We start from the raw sequence: 25196 nt of genomic DNA on the forward strand, positions 1-25196 counted from the left end.
TTTAGGTGGCTCTAATTGGGGAAGAATCATACGGTGATCTAACAGTCCTCCTTAGCAGATCCTGTTGGTATTCATGGTCTTCTCTTTTTTTTCTTCCCATCTATTTTATTTCCCAAGTAATAGAGAGGACCCTCCAATTGCTAATGAGTCTTTTTAGTGTAATATGATATTTCAGTTTTTAAGTATTCCTTTCTATGAGATTGAGGGGCATTGTGGGATTAATTCATATGGAAACAAGCATGTGTGGTAGCTGACAGAGAGCTGAAGTGTGGCAAAATTACAATTGCGTGAACCCCTTTGTCTTCTGGAAATTATGAGTAGGAGTGATCAATCAGGCTTTGGGACAGCAAATTATCTTTAGTACGGAGTTTGTAAGTATCTGAAAATTCTAGGATTTCCCTTATTTTTTATGTATACTCTTGGAATCCTATAGATGATGCCAACTACTTCTGAAAATACTTGAGGGAGAATGAGATGGTACATTTTAGACCAAAGGGAGATTTCTTTGTAGCCCAACCAAATTGAGTGGATTATGAAAGGAGATGGTATTGTGATTCATTTCTATTAATATATAGGCTGTTTTATTAGGTATAAGAAATGGATTAGAGTCAAGAAGGAACATGAAGGAAGACCTACAAACAGGAGGCTTTGAAAGTTGAGTAATTCAAGCCTTTCTTTTAAAGCTAAGGGACATGGCCTAAAGGATTAGGATGTATTTTATTCATAACATCTTGAATTAACATTGGATGAGACAACCTCTTTGGCTTTGGGGAATCTGCTGAGCAGGGATGTTTTTAATTAGAATAAGTCTTTTTTAGATCAGTCCTTTTCAAACTCTAATATGCATATAAATCACCTGGGGATCTTGTTAAAATGCTGATTCTGATTTAGTAGGTCTAGGATTGGGGCTGAGATTCCACACTTCCAGAAAACTCCCAGAAGATACTAGTGTTGTTGTTCCAAGGACTACACTTTGAAGAGCAGTTTTAGATAGTTCTTGAAGTGGTAGGAAATGACTGGATTAAGAACAGGAACATTAGAGAGAAAAAAATGCGGTCTGTGATAGTATAGATTATTCAAAATTAAATTTAAATTCCCACCTTTTTCCTTTCCCTTGCGTCTGTATGGAAATGGTCAGAGTAGACAGTCCTGAGACTTTAAAAAATTTAGACTGTACGGGCACCTGGGTGGCTCAGTCGGTTGAGCTTCCGACTTCAGCCCAGGTCATGATCTCACTCATGGGTTCGAGCCCCGCACCCAGCTGTGCACTAACAGCTCAGAGCCTGGAGCCTGCTTCGGATTCTGTGTCTCCCTCTCTCTCGGCCCCTCCCCTGGTCACACTCTGTCTTTCTCTCTCAAAATAAATAAACCTTAAAAAAAAATTTAGACTGTATAGAAAGTAAGCTTAAACAAGAGGCTCTAGAGACCCCAAATGAAGTTCATTTTCGATTTTTTTTCTTGAGGAAATAGAAAACTACAGCCTTGGGCTAAGTAAGTCATCAATTATGGCTAGAACTTTTAATATAAAAAATTATGATTAATAATACTCATAGAAATGTTATTAAACATTTGCTTTTTCATTCAAATATTTGAGCTTTAACTGTATCCAAGGCATATTAATCAATTGTAATCTAGCTTTACTGTTACAATGTTAGCTATTGGTCTTCATTGGGTAATCCCATCTTACTGGTTTTATTGTAACTATATTAAACTATTCAACAAATTATGAGCTGTATACATACTAAAAATAAACACTTATATCATGATCACTTGTAAGATAGGGCTTATGACTTTTTAAAAAATTAATTGGTGACTTTTATATCTTGTGATCGACCAAAAGTTAAAAAGAAACCCAAAAAGATCAAAAGAAACTCCTGTGGTTTTGTGCTCCTAAAAATGCTAGGCAAAACAAAACCTATATAAACACATAATTTACAGTTACATAATTTACATAACAGACTAAAAATTAGTGTTATATGACACACTAAAACTTAAAAAAAAAAACCAACCTATCTGGTTTAGTGCTTCAAAAAATGCTGGGAAAAATAGTAAGGAAAGGTAAATCATCTAACAGAACAATGAATGACACATGAAGTAGCATTTGCCAGAAATTGATAAATGTGAAATAAATTACCATTGAACACATTGAACTCATTTTAATATTCAGAGAAATGTTCATTAAAGGTACTACATAAGCATTTTACATCTGTCAGACTGGTAAAAATAAAAAATTGGAGGGCACCTGGCTGGCTCAGTCAGTAGAGCATGTGACTCAATGTCAAGGTCATGAGTTCGAGCCCCACATTGGGGGTAGAGATTACAATTAATCAGTCAATAAACAAAATTTTTTTTGACCGTACATAGTGTAGATAAGGATGTGGAGTGATGAGTAGTCATACATTTTTGGTAGGAGTGTAATTAAACCCACAATTTGAAAATGATTTGCATTACCTAGTAAAGATGAACCTGTGTATGAACATGAATTCAACAACCCCATAATTTCATCCTTAAGTATATACCCCAATTTAGAGAGATTCTTAAATAGGTACCCTAAGAGATGAACATAAGAATGTTCTTTGTAGCATTATTATAACTGGGAGGGAAAAAAACTAGAAATTACCAAATGTTCATATGCTGTAAATAGACAAAATGGTATATTTATACAATGGATTATTTATTCTGTAATCAAAATGAGTGAATTCCAGCTACACAGATTGAGAATGAATTTTTTAAATATAATATTGGATTTCAAAGCAAATTATAGTAGAATATTTACAACATGATTTTATTTATTTAAAATTCAAAACCAGGGAAAGTTAAGTGTTGCATTGCTTAAGGATGATACATACCTACAAATGTATAAAAATCATAAAGAAAACCTGAAGATTAACAAAATTCAGAATGATGGTTTCAAAGAGGTTATATGACTGTTGAGTACTTGTGGGAGAGGGCTTCAAATATATTGGTAATTTATTTCTTGAGCTAGTAATTTATATCTTGAGGATAGTGAGTACATGGATCTAAGTGTTTTTGTTCATTATGAATTAAAATGTCTTTCTATCAGTTATATACTTTATAGCTATGTTTCTTAGCTCTAGAAAAAGAAAATTATAATTCAAATAGATTAAAGGTTATTCCTATAATAGCTTACTCATTTGTATCCCAATATGCTTCCTCAAGTGGGTGAGAATAGGGTGACTTTAAAGGTAATAGACAGAGGGGCACCCGGTGGCTCTGTCAGTTAAGTGGCTGATTCTTGATTTCACCTCGGGTCATGATCTCACGGGCTCCGTGTCAGGTTCTGCACTGAGCATGGTGCCTGCTTGGGATTCTCTTTCTTCTTCCCTGTATCCCTCTGCCCAGCTCTCTTGCTCAAATAAAAACTTTTTTTTTTAAATTTTAATAAAAATTAAAAAGAATAGGTGGGGAAGTTTTTGTGGAGGATGACCTACATTTCATGTATCATGAAATATTGTTTAAACTCCCCTTGTAACTTTAGAGCAGTGTAGTTTATGGGGTGGGCAACTTGTAAACAAGCAACTGTAACAAAATATGAGTGCTTCACCAGAAGAGAGATGTTTACAAAAAAAAAAAAAAAAAAAGCTAGGAATCAGCCAGGAAACCTTTATGAAGTAGATGTTAATTAAGTTGAATCTTTAGGGATGAGCAATTTGTAAAAGGAGGTACATGAGGGAGCCCACATTCTTCTGTGGGGGAAGAGGAAGTACAAAAAGGCACAGAGGCCTAAATGTCCCTGGAGAACTGAGTGAGTAAATTCAGATATGTTAGGAGCCGTGCTGTGAAGTGCCTTGTCTGGCATGCTGTGGAGTTTGCACTATGGACATTGAGGTTTTACTTTATTACTTAAAATAGGGTCATTGATTTGATTCTAATATGTCCGGCTCCACCTGGTGTTACTTTGAAACTGTGTATTTGTATATTTATGTTCTTTTCTTTCTACTTTCAGGCTGCTATATGGCAAGCACTCAACCACTATGCTTACCGAGATGCCGTTTTCCTTGCAGAACGACTGTATGCAGAAGGTTTGTAATCTGTTCATTTCTATAAAAATAAATGGAATTGTGTCCTTTCCTGTGACTTAAATATAACAAGATCATGGGGATTGCTTTTGTTTTTTTCTGTATGATTGGCACTAATTCATAAAAACTTTTCCCTGTATCTGTTAGCTCCCTTATAACTATAGAGTTGTTTTAGGTTTTATACTATGGTTTACTTAGTCATTTTCCAATCTTTAGATATTTTTTTCCTAGGTTTTCTGTTAAGAGTCTATATTCCGTGGCTAAGAGCATGAATTTAGTCTGTAGCTTTGGTACAAACCCTAACCCCGTCACTTAAATATGTAGTTGTATACCTTGGGCAAGTCACTCCGTGTCTGAGTATTTCAGGTTTCTCATCTACAAAGTAATGATTATTGCTTGATAACATTGAAGAATGAAATGAGATAGTGTATTTAAAGGCACTTGGCACAGCCTTCTGGCATGGTAACGAATGTTCAGTAAACATGTGCTCATAATGTATGTTTTGTTTCTGTCATTCTTGTAACCCTCTCAGATGCTAATGTAGATAATTAGGTACAGCTTTTCTTTTCTTTTAGGTCATTTTTTGGGTTATATATTCTAGAATGGAATTTACAAGTCAAATAGCATGATCATTTCTACAACAAATTATTTCTTCCCCAGTTGATAACCCAAAAGAGAGAGGTGTAATAATCTGTGGTGTGACCAGCAGCATAAGACTTCCTTCATAATCCTTTCGGTATCAGATTTGATCAGTTTAATGTATTTTTGCTTACTTGAGAATTATGAGATATTTTGTCTTGCATTTTTATAACTACAAGGGATTCTGGGTGTTTTCTCAAGTGTTTGTTTTAAATTCCTAGTTCTGTGAGCTATATCTTTATTGTATATTTTCCCCCAGATTGATGCTTTTTAATCTTAATTCTGTTGGTTTTTATTATCTTGATATTGAAAATTTTTATGTAGTTGAGCTCCTCTGCTTTATCATATACACTTCTGTTGCTTCATAGCTAGAAAAGTTATCTTTCTACAACTACTATTAATATGTGGTTATTGGTGGTTAAAGAAATTTAAAGAATTTTTCATGGCATTGTTACTTAATTTATTCAATATTGTATATTAAACAATGCTTTTTTCCCTACCGCATGGTATTTTACTTGGTTTTATATTAAATTTTTAAAAAATGTTTTCTTCTGGGGTGCCTGGGTAGCTCGTTCAGTTGAGCATCAGACTTGGTTTAGGCTCAGGTCATAATCTCTCAGTTAGTGGGGTCATGCGCCACATCAGGCTCCACAAGAGCTTGGAGACTGCTTGGGATTTTCTCTCTCCCTCTCTCTGTGCCTTCCTCGCTATGCTTGCTCTGTCTCTCAAAATAAATAAATAAACTTAAAAAAAAAAAAAGCTTCGTTCTGTCTCCAGAATTTCTCCTCTCTTCCATTAGTTACTTTTCTGTTTTAAATCCAATATCATACCTCTTTTTTTTTTTTTTTTTTTAAGAGCAAGAGACTGCAAATCAGGGAGTGGGGAGAACCTGGGTGAGGGGAGGGAGATAGAGAGAAAGGATCTCAAGCAGGCTCCACACTCAGCATGGAGCCCTATATGGGGCTTGATCCCATGATCCTGGGACCATGATCTTAGCCAAAATCAAGAGCCTATCACTCAATCCACAGAGCCACCCAGGCACCCCCTTACCATTTTTAACACTTTGTTGTATTTTAATATTTCATAAGCCCTATCTGCCATCATTTTTTTCTTTCCAATTCATTCTTTGATAAGAAGTCTTTCCCCTTTTTTTATCCTTTATTTTTCTATGTGTACTTTATTATTGCCTTGAAGTTTCACAAAGATTTTGATCAATGCTGACCTATAAACATAAATTCTCTAATTACTTAGATAGCCTTCCCAACCAGAAGTAGTCCTGCCTTCTTTTTACTCGGGTGTTTGTTTGCATAATTCAGTTTATATACTTTTTGTGTAAGTTCCCATTAGATTACTTGCCAAGAGTTTCCTTTTTTTTTGTGGTTGTCGATGAGCTTTATTTTTGCATATTTTGTATGTTTTTGTATGAATTGCTAGTGGAACCTTTTTGATTAGTTGTATGATTTTACTCTAGTAGCAAGTGCTTAGTAACCTAACTGCAAGCATAAGAAGGTAGATATTAGGGATTTGCCAGGCATGTGTCCCAAGAAAGGACTAGGAATAAGAACATTAAAAATATAGACAAGATATGGACCAGGAAATGTAAACTATAGGAAAGCTAACACAGAAGCAGATTGGTGAATAAGATACAGAGAAATGCCAGAAATCCAGATGAGGTTGAACTGGGAGATGTGGGGGAATAACATGGGAGCAGAAGACCATGAACTGGTACAGAATTTTTCCATTAATGAAACAGAATGTCCTGCATTAGGAGCTGAGAGTTATGAGGAGTAGGTATGTACTCAGGAGCAGGGAGTTTCACAAACAGGCAGAGTCATGCTTGGAAATGGGTTTAAGAAGCAAAGAGGAAACCTTACCTTACTCTGATGAAAGTGGCATATGAGGGAAATAGCATCCCTTTGAAAGTGCTGTCAGGTCCTTCAAGGGAGATGGGAAATTAAGGAAAGTGGGGAGGATCTATGTGTGGAACAGGAGTCTGAGGTCCCAGTGAAAAGATTTAGAAAGTGAGAGGCTTAGAAAGAAAATAATGCGATAGACTACCTACTCTACTAGATTTTTTAAAAGCATGCATAACCTACTGACATATTTTCTTTTTTTTAACACTTTTTTTTTTTAACGTTTATTTATTTTTGAGTCAGAGAGAGAGAAAACACGAACTGGGGAGGGGCAGAGAGAGAGGGAGACACAGAATCCAAAGCAGGCTGCAGGCTCTGAGCTGTCAGCACAGAGCCCGAGGTAGGGCTCGAACCCACAGACCGCGAGATCGTGACCTGAGCCGAAGTCAGACTCTTAACTGACTGAGCCACCCAGGCGCTCCCTGACATATTTTAATTGGTACCTACACAACCTTCATGTTTTGCTGTCTTATACTTTATTTTTTGCATTTGCTTATTAAAGAATTGGCAGTTTCTAGTTTATTATAGTTAGGCTCTAAAAGATTGTGGATTAGCGGTTTCAAATTCAAACAAGTATGTTTTCCCATAGAATGGGGGCAGGATTCCAGATGAATCCACATAGAGCTGTTTAATTCACTTTGTGTTTGCTACAGTGCTTGACACTTGGAAAGTTGCTCAGTAAGTGTTAGTTTCTCTCAACATACAGTTGACCCTTGAACAACATAGATTGGAACTATGTGGGTCTATTTGTATGCAGATTTTTTAATACAGTATAGTACCATAAATGTATTTCCTCTTCCTTATGATTTTCTTTTTTAAATTTTTTTAAATATTTATTTTTGAGAGAGAGAGAGAAGGGGGGTGCAGAGAGAGAGAATATACAGAATTCGAAGCAAGCTCCAGGCTCCAAGCTGTCAGTGCAGAGCCCGATGCGGGGCTCAAACTCACAAACTGTGAGATCATGACCTGAGCTTAACCAACTGAGCTACCCCTTATGATATTCTTAATAGCATTTTGAGAGAGAGAGAACATGAGCAGAGGTGGGGCAGAGAGAGAGAGAGAGAGAGAGAGAGAGTTAGTTCCAAGCAGGTACCATGCTGACAGCTCGGAGCCCTGCGTGGGGCTTGAACTCACAAACCACAGAGATCATGACCTGAGCCAAAATTAAGAGTGACGCTTAACCAGCTGAGCCACCCAGGCGCCGCAACAGTAGGCTTTTAGTAGTTAAGTTTTGGGGGAGTCATAAATTACTTGCAGATTTTTGACTCTGCAGGGTAGGTCCCCCTTAGGTCCCCCTAGCCCTCTCATTGTTCAAGGGTTAACTGTTGAACCTAACCATTCTGTTTAACTCTAATTTCTATGAGGGAATTTTCTACGGAAGCAGATAGTATCCTAGTCAATAATGACAGCAGTAACTTCTACAGAACATTTATTGATTTCTTACTATGTACTAGATACTCTAATAAATACTTAACACTGATTTCTTATTTAGTTTTCAATAATCCTACAAAATAGATATTACTATTGCCATTTTAGAAATGAAGAAATGGAGGCCAGTATTCATAGGAATCTTTCTGATTCCATTTTACCAAGGGTAGCAAACACATGCCACTCTGACTCATAATAGACGCTACTAATCTGTCATACTTCTTGTTCCTGTTGAATCAACCTCAGAATTCTTATTAACACAGTGTTGCTGGCTGACATTAGTTGATCAGAATTGGTATGTTAGATGTAACCTGTCTGCCCTTTTGCTCAGTGGTGTCCTATGCCACTAGTGGTAACTTCTGTGTTTTAGAGAAGGACACCGACACCCTATAGGGCATGAGGCTAAAGACACAGATGGATAGGACCCTCGGAAAGCCAAATTCTTGAAATAATTTCTCAATTTCACTAATTCTTTGTCGTCCATTTGTCCTTCTCCTAAGAATTGCAATAGCCCACCTAAGACTGTGGTGTAAGCAAAGTGGTGTAGAGTGTCAGCTCTGATAGTTCATTAGCCATTTGATCTTAGGAAAGAAGTTACTCTGAGCCTAATTTTCCTCGTCTTTAACTTAGGACGAGAGATATCTATTTAACAAGATAGTTTTAAGGACTAACTATAATAATCTGTGAGTTTGGCGCATAGGAAGTCCTTTACGAGTTCCTCTCCCCTAGCCTATTCTGTTATGGTGGCTTTTCAGATTTTTTTTTTTTTTTTTTTTACTCTTCTTACATATGATGTACTCTGTTATTTTTCTCTTTCACTGTTTGTTATTGTTGTTTTAATGAAGGTTGATATCCACTAAATTGATTTCACAATTGAGCCTTGCTGTTTGGAAAAACTTCTAATCTTGTCACCTCCCTCCATATCCCCCTCTGCACCTGTTTTTCCTTCCCACTGCCATACCTGAACTCCTTGATTAAAGGTTTTCTCCATTTCTAATTGATTAACTGTTGGACAGAATATAGATTCAGCTTTTCCCTTTGTCCTAATAGGTAGCATGTAGGACTGCAATTTCCAAAGTTTTTAATTGCAATTATATGTATTTAGCTATTGAGAATAAATAGAAGTGGGTGGTTAGGAACAAATAGAAGCAGTCGTAGATTATATGGGCAAAGAATATATTAATACAATAAATGTGATAGGTCCTTGGAGAGAGATGATTTATTTATGTTCAGAAAATTATAACCAGATATAAGTTTTGTGTGCATTATATTATATCTGGGGAAAGATTAAAAATTGCTTTCTGTGAGACTGCATGGGACTGGCAATTATAACTGGTGAAAAGCAAGGAAAAAGAAATAGCTGAAGACATTGCGTCAACATATATTTTGTAAGTTGTTCTGGGGGCCCTAGTACAAAGCTCACAATTGCTTGAAATCTACTGTTCTATCTTGATGTAGATTTTGCACCCCCCACTACAATATGTTGATTTTTAAATATGAATATATTTTAAGTTACTGTAAAATTGTTCACCAGTTTTCTACCTGTCATAATGATCAATGGGCCCAGATGTGGAAATTGCACTGGGTATATCAATTTCAGTAAATTGGACTTAGTTGAAGAGAACCAGAGTAAAAGGCTCAGCATCTGTTTCTCTTCTCTGTCTTAGCTATGATATTGAGAGCCAAACTCACAGAAATATGTGGCTACAAATGGCAACATTAAAAAAAAATGTTTACCAAGTTATGTTAAGGGCATCATTGAGGGGAAATGTCCAGAGTACTGCTAATGATATGGCATAATGTTTCATTTTTAGGCCATTACTGGAAAATTTAATAAATATATCTAGTTGCTAAAATTTTCAGTCAGTTGTATGGGAGAGTGGAAAGGGTACCAAAAGAAGGCCTGGCCTATTGGCCTCACCTTTTACTGTCAAAGTTAAATGTTTGCCAGTGAAAAAGATGATGCTGTTTAATTTTCAGTTTTCATTTTTTTAAATGTGTTAGTGATTGAGACTCAAATGTTTCATTGCATTAACTTAGCCATTTCGCACAAGTATCACACACCTCAAACTCAATGTGTGTAAATCTGGATTCATAATGTTCCCACGCTAATCTAAGACATTACTACCTCTTACTAAAAAAGCTTCCTTACTGGTTTTCCCATATCTACTCTTTCCTGCCTCTTCCCTTTCCCCTTGCCAAGTCAACCCATTCTCTTTACTTTCCTTCTTAAAATGCTTCAGATACGTGTAGTTGCTGTAAGGATTTATCCCTAAATCTTTAGATAGCTTACAAAACCCTGTGTGATCTGGTCATCTGCTTTCTCCTTACATATGGTCACTTTCCACCTTCAAACCCTAAGGAGCCTTTTTAAAATTTCCTCCAGCCCTCTTGCCTGTGGTCTATTTACTCTAAGCATGGTTTCAAAGTATTTTAAAACATTATTAATCCTATCATATACAACAAATACGAAACCAGTTAATATTGAAATTTAGGATGTAAACAAATCTAGAGAAAATAAAAACTGGAAATAGTATTAAAATACTGAAGTTGTGTATGTGGATGAGGTATTCACCAGAAGAAATGACTCTGAAGGATGGAATGAATCATGCCGCATCTGAAAAGTGTAGCACCCGGGCAATTGAAATACTTCAGCAAAAGAAAAGTTAGTGATGAAATGGAATTGTTTGACCTTGTGGCTCAGTATCACATATGTGTAACACACCTTACTATCAACTGACTGACTATTCAGGTATTGTAAATTTAGGAGAAAGCTAATAATAATTTAATAATATCACATATAGGCCTTACTGTGTGTCAGGCAATATCCTAAGTACTCTGTATATTAACTCATTTAATCCTAATAGCAATCCTTAGAGATCAGTGTCTCTATGTCCTTATTTTACAGATGAAAAAATTGAGGAACAGAGAAGTTAACTTGCCATAAGTCATGAAGCTAATAAGTGGTGGTACTGGAATCTGAACCCAAGCAGTTTGACTCTGAAGTCAGTGCTAATGCATGTGCTGTATTGCCTTCCATTGATTTAAGAACTTGATGATTCGGGCACCTGGCTGGCTCAGTCAGTAGAGCATGCAACTCTTGATTTTGGGATAGTGAGTTCAAGCCCCACACTGGGTGTAGAGCTTACTTTTAAAAAGTAAATAAAAATATTTTTAAAAAACAGAACTTAAGGGACACCTGGATGGCTCAGCCAGTTGGGCGTCTGACTCTTGATTTGGGCTCAGGTCATGATCTCACAGTTCATGGGATCAAGCCCCATGTCGGGCTCTGTGCTGACAACAAAGAGCCTGCTTGGGATTCTGTCTCCCTCTCTCACTGCTCCTCCCCTTCTTGTACATGTGCTCTCTAAACAAACAAACAAACTTAAAAGATAATCAGGATGAAGCATGTGTCACAAATTATAGATGATTTCAGATTCTACACCCTTTGAATACTTAATATATTAAGAGTTCGAGACAAGGCAGCAAGCAAAGTACTTTAACCTCTAAGCAGTTCTTGATGGTAATTGTAGTGTATCAAGGCTAAGAACCCTCACCTTAGCAAACTTTCACTGGTCCATTTTGGAAAAGTCTGCTCATTTACATTGTAAGTCAGTATGAAGAAGAGGTCTCTGTCTGATTTGAAAGCATTGAAAGACTAATTCACCTTCCTGTTTGATGGAAATGTATCTGGAAGATGCAAGTTTAAACCTCTCTTAATTATTTTGGACTTATGAAATGACCTTTAAATTTTTGAAGGCTAGCCTTCTTGTAAGAAGAAGAGCTTCAGTATCATTTTGCAGCTTCTTTTGTTTTGTTTTTTTCACTTAAATCTATTCCGGAAATACCTTTTTTTTTCCTTTGACAACTATGATGAGTTGTACACCATATGGATGTACCATAATTTAACTAGTACATGATTGATTCCTCAATATTATGTTAAGAGTGACTGGAGTCAATGCTCACTTTATTTCGGATTATAAAATAAATTGTGGGACTTATAATTCCCAATCACATATTTTAATTAAGGCTCTAAGTAAAGAATGGTAAATAAATGTCATGGAGACATCTGTAACCATTTCTAGGTCCTGTTGCTTTGATTTCTGCACTTACTATGGAAGCCATGAGCCTTAGAGTTTTTCTGAATTTAGCACTAGAGGCAGCCACTGTCCATCAGCTGGAGTTACTGTTCCAGACAAAATCTATTTGTTAATAGTCTATGCTACTTAGTTTTATTATAACTCCTTACTACTGGCTCCCTGGTTGTATTTAGGACTGTCGAGTTATTTTGGGGGGAGCCTCCAAACCACCCACGTCTTTCCATGTCTTTCACAACCCTTCAAGTTGTTCTGGATTTACATCAATATCTTACATGTCCATTAATCTTAAGATGTGGTTTACCTTCCAATCCATATTCCCATTTGAACTTGTAGATTTTAAGTTATTGCACTTCAAAAAGGTAATTGCAGTTAAACACTAAAATTATACACACACACATACAGAATATTTGGTACTTTTATGTTATTAGGGGATTTTACTGCAGTGAAAATGGACCTAAGCATAAACAAGTATTTGTAAACAAAACATTTGATAAAGCATTGCTATGGCTAAAAGTTAAACTAGTTTTGGGGAGCCATTGCTTATTTGTATAACCAGTAGTTTTTAAAAACTTAATTTATAAGGTAACAAGAAACTAGGCCTTTATCGCAAAATCAAGAAGAAATCACAGCTTTCTAATTCATGTGAATTAGCACCTACAGTTCAGTGAAATTAGAAGTTTGCTCCCACTGCAGGAGAGTTCCCTATTCATTTTTTTTTTTTTTTTTTTTGCTTCTGAAGCACTAATACTATGTTCACCCCATTAACATGTATGCCAAAGTTCCTTACCATTTACTACATATCATTCATTGCATATTGTTTTCTTACACTAGGGTTTCATGAAAAATCGTAAGATGGACGAGAGAAGAAGCATCCTGGTTTTGCTTGCATGTATATATGATCCAAAAACCCGTGTAATAGTAAACTTTCAAATTACCTACTTTTTTATCCTAAACTTTGCGTGAAGTTAACAGTTTTTTATCCCAAACTTGGGATGACGTTAACTTTTTACAATGTAGCAAGTACTTCAGAACAGTGATTCTCGAACTTTAGCGTTCCTCAGAATCACCTGAAGCACGTGTGACAAGATCGCGGGTCCTCACTCCCAGATTTACTGATTCAGTGGGTCTGAGATGAAGCTAAGAATTTCTCACAAGCTCCCAAGTCATGCCGTGCTGGTAGAGGGGCAGCCACACTCTTAAAACCTCTGGCTTAGAACATCCTTCAACCCACTAAGATTATTACAGAACCCATTTTTAGAAGCACAGATTTGTGATTTTCTGTCTTTCTCTCTCCTTTGTTGTTGGCCTCTATAGACTCTCACCTGGATTGGTTGGGAGATTGCAAGGCTAGAAATGAGATGATGGTCAGTTTGGGAGAGAGTAAATAAGGGGCGAAATGCCACATTTCATTAAGTAGGACAAAAGAGGCATTTCCTAGTATGGAGACTAGGAGACAGATCCAACAATTCAGCTTTTGCCATTGCAGGGCAGTATAATTATTGCTGTAGAAGTGTTTAGTCTGTCAGTTGAGTGGATTAAATGCCGTGGGTATTCACAATTTAGAATTTTCCTTCTGTCTTAAATTATCTTGAATATAATTTGGTATAAATTTGGTGTTAGAAATAAGTATGTGTTTTTTAATCTGGTCCTTTTTTAATGTAGAAAGTAATCTCAGATTGTTAATCAGCTTTATAACCCTGAGTGTCCCTTTCTCATGAAATTTGATTTCTGTTCTCTCAAAGAGTCTGTTAGAAAAATATTACCAAAAAACAAGACCGTTTACCGGTAGTCTATTTAAAGGTAGGTGTGAGTGTGTGGGTGTGCGCACAAGTGTGCACTTTTGTTAAGTATTTACAGAAATACCATGATTGTCTTCATTGTATTACTTCCTTGGTTCTTTGTAAAAAGAAGGTAATCAGAACTTGGGGGGACTAAGATTTCTATCAGTAAAGTATTTCTCAGTTCAAATTTGGATTAATAAATGATTGTTTTATATTAAATAACGTGACTAATTTTTTGTTGCTAAACTTGTTTATTGCCAGATAAACAGTGATTACCATTCAACATACTGAATAATAGCCATTTTTTTTCATATGTGCTCTTAGTACACTCAGAGGAAGCCTTGTTTTTATTGGCAACCTGTTATTACCGCTCAGGAAAGGCATATAAAGCATATAGACTCTTGAAAGGACACAGTTGTACTACACCGCAGTGTAAATACCTGCTTGCAAAATGTTGTGTTGATCTCAGCAAGTAAGTTTTTAAATCTTTTCTATCTAATATTGTTTACTTACACTGTAGAATTTTGGATAAAATCCTTATAATAGATTAAACTCTTGACTCTTTTTCTCCCCTCTTTTTTGGTAGTAGAGATTTGTCTATTTCAGTAACTTTTAAAAATGTTTATACTGTTGCCTGTGGCATTATCACTTTTGTTATGGAGAAATTTCATTGTTATGGTAGTAAATAATACAATTTAACTCTGGAGAAACTTAAGTTAAAACTAATTCCTGTCATTTCCCAGAATTATCCCAAGTGTTATTTCCTTTCCTTTGCTTTCAATTGGAATAAGCCCGAAAATCTCCTTACCTGTTCACTTGAGATTAACGCTTCATTGTGTCTAGATAGTTATGTAATTATTTGGCTTTCAAGACCATTCTATGTGCATACCACTACTCCTACCCCTTTGAAGCAAGGGGGCAGATTCAGAGAACACTTCCTTTGAACATTACAATTAAACATGTCAGCTATCCCTATTCTGAATCTGGAGGCAGGTAGAAATATAGGTAGTTATCTTCTGTTAAACTCTCTTCTGCTGTAAGAGATGGAATGATGCTAACAGGGACTAAATAAATAGGTAGATAATTGTAAAAGTGTGTTTGTGAATGTAATTGGTAAGTTTATAGTGAGAGGACACAAATGAGCCTCATGAAGTCTCCATAGACTAATAATAACTATTGTATTTGTCCAGTATCTAACTGATGACTGAAAACTAGCTAAAATATCTATAAAATTTCTGAAACATTTGTTACTGAACTATTTTTACTCCAAAGGTTTAATGCTAAATTCTTAAAAATATATTTAATTTGCTAGTTTCTTAAGCCAATTCTTACCTTAGACATTATTATTTCACTTACAAATATTCATGGTTTTTTAAAAGTTCTGCTGACCGTAAAAGAAATAAAGACATTACCTTTAATGCTGTGTAAACTTACTTGAGTGTTTTCCACATGATGATTTGAAAAAAAACTTTAAAAGAAAACCTTATAAACTCTGATATGCTAAAAATATGTAGTGAAGTCAAGTAACTTTTTCCCCCTTTGGGGAACACTTGTGACTTTCTATATCAAAAAAACATAATTGACAAATAAAAAGAGATGAAGTGCCATTCAGCTTTCTTTTATAAACCTAAAAACAAGTAAGACCATTAAGTATGCAGTTTTTATTAAAATCTGTTAGTCTTGTTTAATTTGCTTGCAAATTCTATTTCAAGGAATTATAGAACTAAAAAGGACCACCACATCTGTTAATGAGGAACCATACACACTATCCCCCAGTATAATGACCTTCCATTTCTTTTGACATGAGTAATGTGTATGTTGCTCACACTGCATTTGTACATATTGGGACTAAATTGAACTGGTTCTGTTCTTAAAGGCAAGACTGGAATTTTAAGATCATAAATTCCCAGTCTTCCAAATGATTCTAAATACATGGCTGTTGCTCTTCTAAAGGTGCCATGGACTTTTTACTTTATCTATCTCCATATTTGGAAGTATTGGTAATGAAGGATGTCTTTACACACAGTATTTTTTATATTGACTTTTTTTAATTCTGTAAATTTGTGTTTTAAAGGCTTGCAGAAGGGGAACAGATCTTATCTGGTGGAGTGTTTAATAAGCAGAAAAGCCATGATGATATTGTTACTGAGTTTGGTGATTCAGCTTGCTTTACTCTTTCCTTGTTGGGACATGTATATTGGTAAGTAACAGTGATTCACATTACCCGAAAATTGTTTCTAGTGCTAGAATTCTTTGTGGCTTAAAAAAAACTTACATTATCTGTGTTTATCATACAGCACTTGGCTGATGAGTACAGTCTTTTAGTTCTGTGACCTTATTAGACTTATAAAGTAGTAGAGATGTTGATCCCCTTTTTCACTGTCTACTTTGCCTTAATGATAATAGCTACAGCAGCACTACCTGATAATTGAGTGAACCTATAAGGTTTTTTTGCTTTGGGCGAGGAGAATATCTTCATGTGATCCACTGAGGAAAAAGAAGAAGTGAACGAGGTTTTTTTTCTCTAATATTAAATATCACTTCGACTCCTTAGAACAAGGCTTGAAGACAAATTTCAGTAATAAAGAACAGCAGTTCCCATCTGGTTTGCCATACTAATTTTGAGGCATGTCATAAGAAATTTCCACGATGGTTGTTGAAATAATACTGATTTGCAAATCATTAAAAAAATTTTTAGACAGAGACTCGTGAGCAGGGGAGGGGCAGAGAGAGAAAAAAAGAGAGAGATGCCCAAGCAGGCTCCACACTGTCCATGCAGAGCCCAATGCAGGGCTTGAACTCATGAAACCGTGAGGTCATGAACTGAGCTGAACCCGAGAGTCCGATGCTTAACTGACTGAGCCACCCAGGCACCTGCAAATCATTTCATTTATTTTTTAATTTTTTAAATGTTTATTTATTTTTGAGAAGTAGAGAGAGACAGCGTACAAGCAAGGGAGGGACAGAGAGGAAGACACAGAATCAGAAGCAGTCTCCAGGCTCTGAGCTGTCAGTACAGAGCCTGACAAAGGGCTCGAACCCACAGACCATGAGATCATGACCTGAGCCAAAGTCGGATGCTCAACCAACGGAGCCACCCAGGAGCCCTGCCTGCAAATCATTTTAAATGTAGTGCCATTTCTACATTTCTCTACATTTAGTGTTTTGAAAGCAAGTGAGAGTGAATTCAGAGTTATCACTATAATATTGTTCTCACTGGTTTTTATTCTGAAATACTCCTTGAGTTGGGGAGTAGAGGGTGGAGATACAATTAGGTATCAGGAATTGTTTAGCCGCGCATGGGAGTGCATCACATGTATAAATGTCACCTGTTACATACTGTAGGAGAAGTGGCTGAGGATTGCTTGTCTGAAGAATTAGGAAAGCACTTGTTTTAAGATAAATTGAGGCTAGTTTGAATAGTAGGTTTTTTAAAACCTTGAAAATGGTTTTGTTTTTTTTTTTAACAGAATAAATTATTTGGCTGAATTTTGGGGCTCATTTTCAGATGACACCACTCTTTTGAGAACAGGAGTAAATAAAGATACAACAGCCATATCTTCATTTATCTTAGTAAAAGGACAAGGAATAATGAATTTAGCTCATGCAACTATGATTCTTCTGATCATTTATTTGAGAAACTTTGAGGTCCATCCTCCATTTATGGCTAGACATAGTACTTGGTCCTGGGGATGTAAAAATAAATAACTCACAGTCCTTGCCCTCAAAGGTTTGTAATAGAATAGGAGAGAAGCAGTAAACAAAAGTTTGTGAGTTTTCATCATCACAATGAAAATGCTGTGGTAAAATTTGAGTGTGATAAAATTTGAGCAGGGGGCACCTGGGTGGCTCAGCCAGTTGAGCATCAGACACTTGATTTTGGCTTGGGTCATGATCTCAGGGTCCTGAGATGGAGCCCTGTGGGCATGGAGCCTGCTTAAGATTCTCTGTCTACACCCGCACTCCTGTTCTCTCTTTAAAAAAAAAAAAAAAAAAAAGGCAGTATTTTATCCAATGGAGGGAAAAATCAGTTCTACCTGGTTAAGAAGGAGTAGTAAGATGCTAGGTAGGAAAGACTTGGTAGAAACAGTTTTTTGTTTCTTGAATTCTCAATAATAAGAAAATTCGAAATTAGGGAATTAATTAGTATCTGGGTGAAATATTTGAATAGATACTTCACCAAAAAGTATATATGGATGGTAAGTAAGCACATGAAAAGATATACCAAATCCTTAGCTATTAAGGAAAGGCAAACAAAAAACACCATTAGAAACCACTACACACTTGTTAAAATAGCTAATATAAGAATAGACAGAAGCGTCTGGGTACCTCAGTCCAGTCCATTGAGCATCTGACTCTTGATTTCAGCTCAGGTCATGATCCCAGGGTCATGGAATGGAGGCCCACGTCAGGCTCTGTGCTGAGCATGCAGCCTGCTTGAAATTTTCTCTCTCCCCCCCTCCCCAACCCCGGCCCTCTCCACTTGCACTCTCTATCTAAAATAAGAAATTAAAAAAAAAAAAAAAAAAAATATATATATATATATATATATATATAGTACCAAGGGTGAGGAAGCAGAGCAACAGAGTTTCTCGTAAAACATAGATACGACAAAATTATTATGATAGGGACAGATCAGTGGTTGTCAGAGGGGAGAGTTGAGGCAAGAATGTGGCTGTGCAGAGGCAGCTGTGGAGTTTCTCTAGGCTGTTGAAACAGTTCTATCTATATCTTGATTGTGGTGGTTACACAAATCTATACCTGCGATGAAGTTTCACAAAACCATATATAAACAAGTAAGTGCTTGAAAAAACTGCTGAAATCAAATAAAGTCTGTGGTTTAGTTTACAGTATTATGCTATTGTCCATTTTCCAGTTTTGATGATTGTGCTATGGTTATGTCAGATGTTGTCATCGAGGGAAGCTAGATGTAGGGTACATAGCAACTCTATTATTTTTCAACTTGTGAGTCTAAAGTTATTTCAGAATAAAGTTGAGTAGAACAAAATTAAGTATTACAATCACTAAAATATTATATATGTATTACTAATTATTTTAGGAGCACCGAGTTGCCTCAGTTGGTTGAGTGTCTGACTTGATTTCAGCTCAGGTCATGATCTCACAGTTGATGAGATTGAGCCCCCTGCAGAGCTTGCTTGAGATTCTCTCTCTCCCTCTCCTTTTCTCTCTCTGCCTCTCTCTCTCTCACTTTCTGCCCCTCCCATCGCATGCACTCTCTCTCAAAATAAACATTTAACAAAAAAAATTTTTTTAAAGATTAATAAAAGTTTTAAAGGAACAGGGGTGCCTCGGTGGCTCAGTCAGTTAAGCATCAGACTCCTGATTTTGGCTCAGGTCAGGATCTCACAGTTTGTGGGATTGAGCCCTGCTTCCAGCTCTGTGCTGACAGTGTAGAGTTCGCTTGGGATTCTCTCTCCCTCTTTCTCTGCTCCTCCCCCGCTTATACACACATGTGCATGCGTGGGCACTCTCTCTCAAATAGATAAAGGTTTTTAAAAAAATTGTTTTTTGAAGGTAGAGTTGAATCAATCCCTAACCATGAAGAAGGGTTTTTTCCCCTTCTTTAAAAAAAGAATGAGGGAGGCACCTAGATAGCTGTCAGTTGAACAACCAACTTCAGGTCATGGAGCTCACGGTTTGTGTGTTCAAGCCCTGAGTCCAGCCTGTGCTCCTATGCTGCTAGTTTGGAGCCTGTTGTCTCTCTCTCTCTCTCTCTGTCTCTCTCAATAATAAGTAAACATTTTAAAAAATTTTAAAGCATAAGGATGGAGAGTGCATATAGGTGACCCAGATGAGTATCCAACTCTTAATTTAGGCTCAGGTCATGATCTCATGGTTCATGAGTTCAGACCCCTGTTGGGCTCTGTACGTTCAGTATGGAACCTGCTTAGGATTATCTTTTTTTCTCTCTCTGCGCCTTCCCCACTCATGCTCTCCCTCTTTCATAAAGTTAAAACAGTATATTAAAAAAAAAATAAGGATATTTTATTCATTATCATTTTTATTCATTATTATTATTAAAGGTTAAATATCCAGTGGGAGGAAAACTCTGCTCCAAAAACTGGCTTTTCATTTCAGCCATCATTTGCCTGTCTTATGACCAAAACTGCACCCAGTAATCTTGATACATATCTGTTGTGGTATTGTAGCTGCAGTTTGTTAGGATATCTTTTTTAACTCCGCTGTTTTGATAGACGGCTTATTGGTCTTTTTGTCTAGATAGCTCGTGGAACTTCTGTTTAGGACACAACTGGTAATAAGCCTGGTTCTTAGAATAACCTGTTTCTTCCTAGAGCCATCTAAGGATTTTTTCACCCCAGTTTCTTTGGGACTTTTTTTTTCATTAAGAGCTACCACTTCGGGGCACCTGGCTGGCTCAGTTGGCAGAGCATGCAACTCTTGATCTCCTCAAGATTGTGAGTTCAAGCCCTCCATTGGGTACAGAGATTACTTAAAAATAAAATCTTAAAAAAAATTTTTTTTTAAAGAGCTACCACCTCCACTTCATTAGAAAGTCTGATCATTAAATATACTATATTTAAAGCATTTAAGTCACTTTTGAAATTACCATTGGTATGTAACATTAAAAGTTAAGCACAAGACTGAAATATTTGGGTATTATCCATATCTCCTTCAGTAATTCTAGATTCTGACAGGAAATTAAAAGCAATCCTAATACTCAAGAAGGCAATGATAATTGATTTTGCCAGCATTCCGTTCATTCACGTTCTGCTTGCTTTCACCAGACTTTTGATTCAAACTACCCTAAATAATAGATTAAAGGATGGTAAGAAGGGGAAATTGGTAATTTAGGGAAGTGTCAAGAAGAGTTCTCTCAGAACTTCTATATGTTGTATGTACAAGTACATATATAGGAGTTACCTAGTTTTTTGTACCAGAAATTTCTATATGATGTTTTGGGTTGTGTGGCTTGTCTAATCTCTTTGTTTGTCTTTACAGCAAGACAGATCGGCTTGCCAAAGGATCAGAATGTTACCAAAAGAGCCTTAGTTTAAATCCTTTCCTCTGGTCCCCCTTTGAATCATTATGTGAAATAGGTAGGTTTGTAGAGGTGGCCAGGGGAGAGTTCCTCCACTTCCTCTTCTCTTCTGTCCCATCGCCTTAATTTTTGGAGAGTGACACAAATTATTCACAAGAAAAACATTTTTCAAAGCTAAAGGCCGTTAAATTGAGAACAAGAAATAAGGTAATAGAATCTTGTTTAAGGACTGATGTGGCCTTGTGTCCTCTAGAATGAGTTGTATTGTGAGTATAACACTAGGCAAAATAGCTTTCTGGATAAGGAAGGAAACGAATAGAATGCCTGGAGCAGAAACTGTTATGTAACGAAGACCTAGACAATATGCGGAAAGAATGTCTTAGTATATGAGCTCTAGGATGTAGGAGGATCATTTGAAAACACCGTGGATGTATACATGGAAATGTTTCCAATTTTACTGTAATATCTATTGGGTTTCAGCTCTCTACTATCACTCCTTACCGTGAGGAAAATGAAATCTAGTTACTTTCTGCTTTAAAAAAAAAAAAAAGGCACAGAAATCTGCATTTTCCTATGTTTATAATATTTAAAATCAGTGTTATTGTAGTTCAGTTTATTTTCTAAATCTACAGCTTTATCTCAGGGGTAAATTTTTATAATAATGATAGGTGGGCTTTGGGAAGTAAATTTGATTAGCCAAAACAGGAGAACTTTAAAAATTTTGGGTCAGGCGTTATTTCCACTGATATATTGCATACTTGAAAAAAGATACTAATCTTCATTTCCTCAGACGCATACATTTTTTTTTCCTCTCACAGGTGAAAAGCCAGATCCTGACCAAACATTTAAATTAACATCTTTACAGAACTTTAGCAACTGTCTGCCCAGTTCCTGCACAACACTAGTCTCTAATCATAGTTTATCTCATAGACAACCCGAGACCGTTCTTACGGAAACACCCCAGGACACAATTGTAAGTAAAATTGTATCCTAGTGTTCAAATATTATGAAAAACAAAAAAGAATGAACTAAGTAATGGATCATAAATGACATGGTAGAAATTTTCTGTTTCAGGAATTAAACAGACTGAATTTAGAATCTTCCAATTCAAAGTACTCCTTGAATACAGATTCCTCAGTGTCTTATATTGATTCAGCTGTAATTTCACCAGATACTGTCCCTCTTGGAACAGGAACTTCCATATTATCTAAACAGGTTCAAAATAAACCAAAAACTGGTCGAAGCTTATTAGGAGGACCAGCTGCTCTTAGCCCATTAACCCCAAGGTAAGACCAACAAAAACTACTTTAAAATGTGCTATAATATTAAATGATATGTAATAATTTATATTATTGGTAATATAAGTTAATATGAACAGCAACTTCTAAATCATTATGGAAAGAAATGCATTTAGTAAGTTAATAATGGACCTGCTCTGTTTTCAGAAAATGAAGTAAAAGAAATATAATAGCTGTGATAAAAATTTAATGTTAAACATTGGAGAATTTAAAACTCTTAAATATGCCTTCTGCAGCTCGTGTATGCGTTAAAAGATACTGTCTTTTTGGCTGTGTGTCAGTGAATAGCAGTGAACCTTCTTTTGAAATGTTGGAATGCTTATGATCTAATCACAGTGGTAGCAGTGGTTACTGTTAAAGTTCTGTTTTCCAGACCACAGAAGAATTGACATGTATCAATAGGAAATATTTCGTCAAAAATTATTAGAAGTATATGTGTATATGTGTGTGTAAATATAGGAACCCAACCCAGAGGCTACATATCCAAAAGTATCAAAATAAAAAACTCTGTGCTAGGACTGACGTTAGGAGTTGGGTCCCGGGACCAGAGAGCTAACTAAAGTAGCACGCCCATGACCATGACGTTACACAGCTCACCAAGTCCGGCTGTGGGTTTCCTGTCTATAGAGACATGCTCTCTGTGACAGCATTGTCTAACTCCAGGGAGTTCCAGGAATTTGAAATACTTTGATCATTTGGATCTTCGCTTTTGCAAAGCCATTCTCCTTTATTTCCAATAAATCTCCCGAGATCAGTAGTTGCTGCTCAATTTAGTTCCTTGTTTGATTTTTTTTTCTTTTTAATTTTAGTTACGGTGGGTGGAATAGTCTACATTCACAGCTTATTTTAAATCTGCCCCTCAGATCCTCACTGCCCCCAAGACTGATTTGCCATTCTCTTCCTTTTAGACCTTCTAATTTAAGTATACTGCTGCTTTATATATGCCTTGATGACTTTTTGACACCTTGATTTCAACCTCTTCTCAGTTTTGGGATTTTGCCATTAGAAACCCCAAGTCCTGGAGATGGATCCTATTTACAAAACTACACTAATACATCTTCTGTAATTGACGTGCCATCTACTGGAGCCCCTTCAAAAAAGGTATTTTCCATGTGAAGTACAGTTTTTATATTGATGAAAGAAATTTGTTTAAAATTCCAATCTGTTAAAGGCAATCTCAGAGAGAATCCGACTTTATAAATTTACTGTTGCCTTAGAGTTGTTGATCTAAATGTGAAAGAAGGTCATCACTGTCATAGGCTGCTGATTCTAGCAGGAGCCACAAAGCTCTTTGACCATGTAAGATCGTAACTCACAAGTATAGTTTATTTTCACGCGTAGCTAAATAAACACTCAGATTTGTACTTTTGATTCCCCTTCTTTAAACCAAATTAAAATGGTTTCTATTTTCTGAATATAAATAACAGAAACTGTACTTGCCATTGTTTAACTTGTCCCCACCACTGTATTTGTCATCTAACTGTACTATTATTAACATGAAAAAAAATTGATTTGCCAGCTATTTTTGAAAATAAAGTTTTTATGGTAGATTCCCATAGATGTATAGTAAATTTATAGTGAAGGCATAGTAAAATGAAAAATATTTGCCAGTATCCTTACCTCAGAGTAAATACTACAAGTTTTGAGACTTTTTAAATAATGTTCTCTAATAGATCTATGGCAGTAGAGGTCAGAGTGTCCTTTATTTCAAACATCTGTGGGTACAGGGTTACCTTCTGGGAGAATTAAATTAGGTTATATATTTAAAATCCCTACTTCCATAAGCTTAATAGATGTTTAAGAAATGGAGCTAAATAAGACATACTAGTTTGTGACTGATACAGCCCCTTTACCCTCCTAGAAACATGTATATTCTTGTTTTTTTACTCCAAAAATTCCTTAGAGTCTGCAAAGTTTTTTTTTTTTTTTAATGTTTTATTTATTTCTGAGAGACAGAGACAGTGTGAGCAGGGGAGAGTGAGAGAGAGAGGGAGATACAGAATCTGAAGCAGGCTCCAGGCTCTGAGCTAGCTGTCAGCACAGAGCCCGACATGGGGTTCGAACCCATGAGCTGTGAGATCACGACCTGAGCCAAAGTCGGGCGCTTAACCGACTGAGCCACCCAGGCGCTCCTGCAAAGTTTTTTTTTCTATAATAGCTCCTTAGTTAGTAATAATAGATACTCCAAGAATAGTAAAAAGGGGCTGCAAAGTACTTAATGTGTTGGATTACTTTAAAGCTCATTCTTAAGAGTTGACAACTACCTGCCATTGGATTGTTATAGGAGTGAAATGTAATTATGGAAATTAGTTTATTACAATTACAAGAAGGCAGAGTAGGATGGTAATTAGCATGTCAGGTGAAGTAGGCCAAAACCAGGTGAGCCATAGCAATCAAGAACAAGTTAGTGATGGGTAGGCGATTTCAGTGCCCAAATGATAAGGCCACTTGCTGTCTCATCCTCTTCTGCCTTTGCCCTTTTTTTTACCCTACTCAGGACATTCCTAGGAAAGCTGTACTTGTAGGGCTGCATGTAGTATCAACTAAAAATATCAAACTGAATATTGTACCAATATTTGTACTTGCAGTACCAAGTACATCTTTGTTAAATAAGAAAGGCCCAGAATTGACTTTGAAGTTTTGTCCCTTGGGTGAATGTAGAATTCCCAACTTGGGGAAGGAAGAGGAGGAAGGATTGTAGTTTTGTTTTGATGTGGCGGTAGATTAGATGAAAATATTTAGTGGATAGTGAGTCATAGAGGAAAGAATGTGGCTTGGTGATAGAAATAATTGTTAAAGCTATTAAAATAGCCAGGCTCTCCTAGGAAAAGGGAGTAGCGAAAAAACACAGAACATAATTAAGAGGCATATAAATAAGAACATAAATAAGAAGAGGCAGCAAATAAAGTGACGGGACAGATAATCAAGATACCATACGATTTCAGAAGTTATACAGTTTCAGAAAAGGGGGGCGTG

At 36.3% G+C, this 25196-nt stretch overlaps 1 protein-coding gene across 6 annotated transcripts in view; it reads left to right on the forward strand.

Moving 5' to 3' along the window:
• Positions 1 to 25196, forward strand: part of CDC27 (cell division cycle 27) — a 73622-nt gene that overhangs the window by 11160 nt on the left and 37266 nt on the right. For 4 of the 6 annotated variants that reach the window (XM_039250644.1, XM_039250645.1, XM_039250646.1 and 1 more), the window contains exons 2-8: positions 3968 to 4043; positions 14226 to 14373; positions 15976 to 16101; positions 20883 to 20980; positions 21741 to 21895; positions 21997 to 22208; positions 23207 to 23321. In XM_039250644.1, the coding sequence (XP_039106575.1) occupies positions 3968 to 4043; positions 14226 to 14373; positions 15976 to 16101; positions 20883 to 20980; positions 21741 to 21895; positions 21997 to 22208; positions 23207 to 23321 (930 nt within the window). The remainder of the gene's footprint in view (positions 1 to 3967; positions 4044 to 14225; positions 14374 to 15975; positions 16102 to 20882; positions 20981 to 21740; positions 21896 to 21996; positions 22209 to 23206; positions 23322 to 25196) is intronic. The other 2 variants (XM_039250648.1, XM_039250649.1) reach the window with 1 other exon arrangement.

The sequence above is a fragment of the Hyaena hyaena genome, unplaced genomic scaffold (genome assembly GCF_003009895.1).
Source record: "Hyaena hyaena isolate Hyena2069 unplaced genomic scaffold, ASM300989v1 scaffold_378, whole genome shotgun sequence".
Classification (NCBI taxonomy): domain Eukaryota; kingdom Metazoa; phylum Chordata; class Mammalia; order Carnivora; family Hyaenidae; genus Hyaena; species Hyaena hyaena.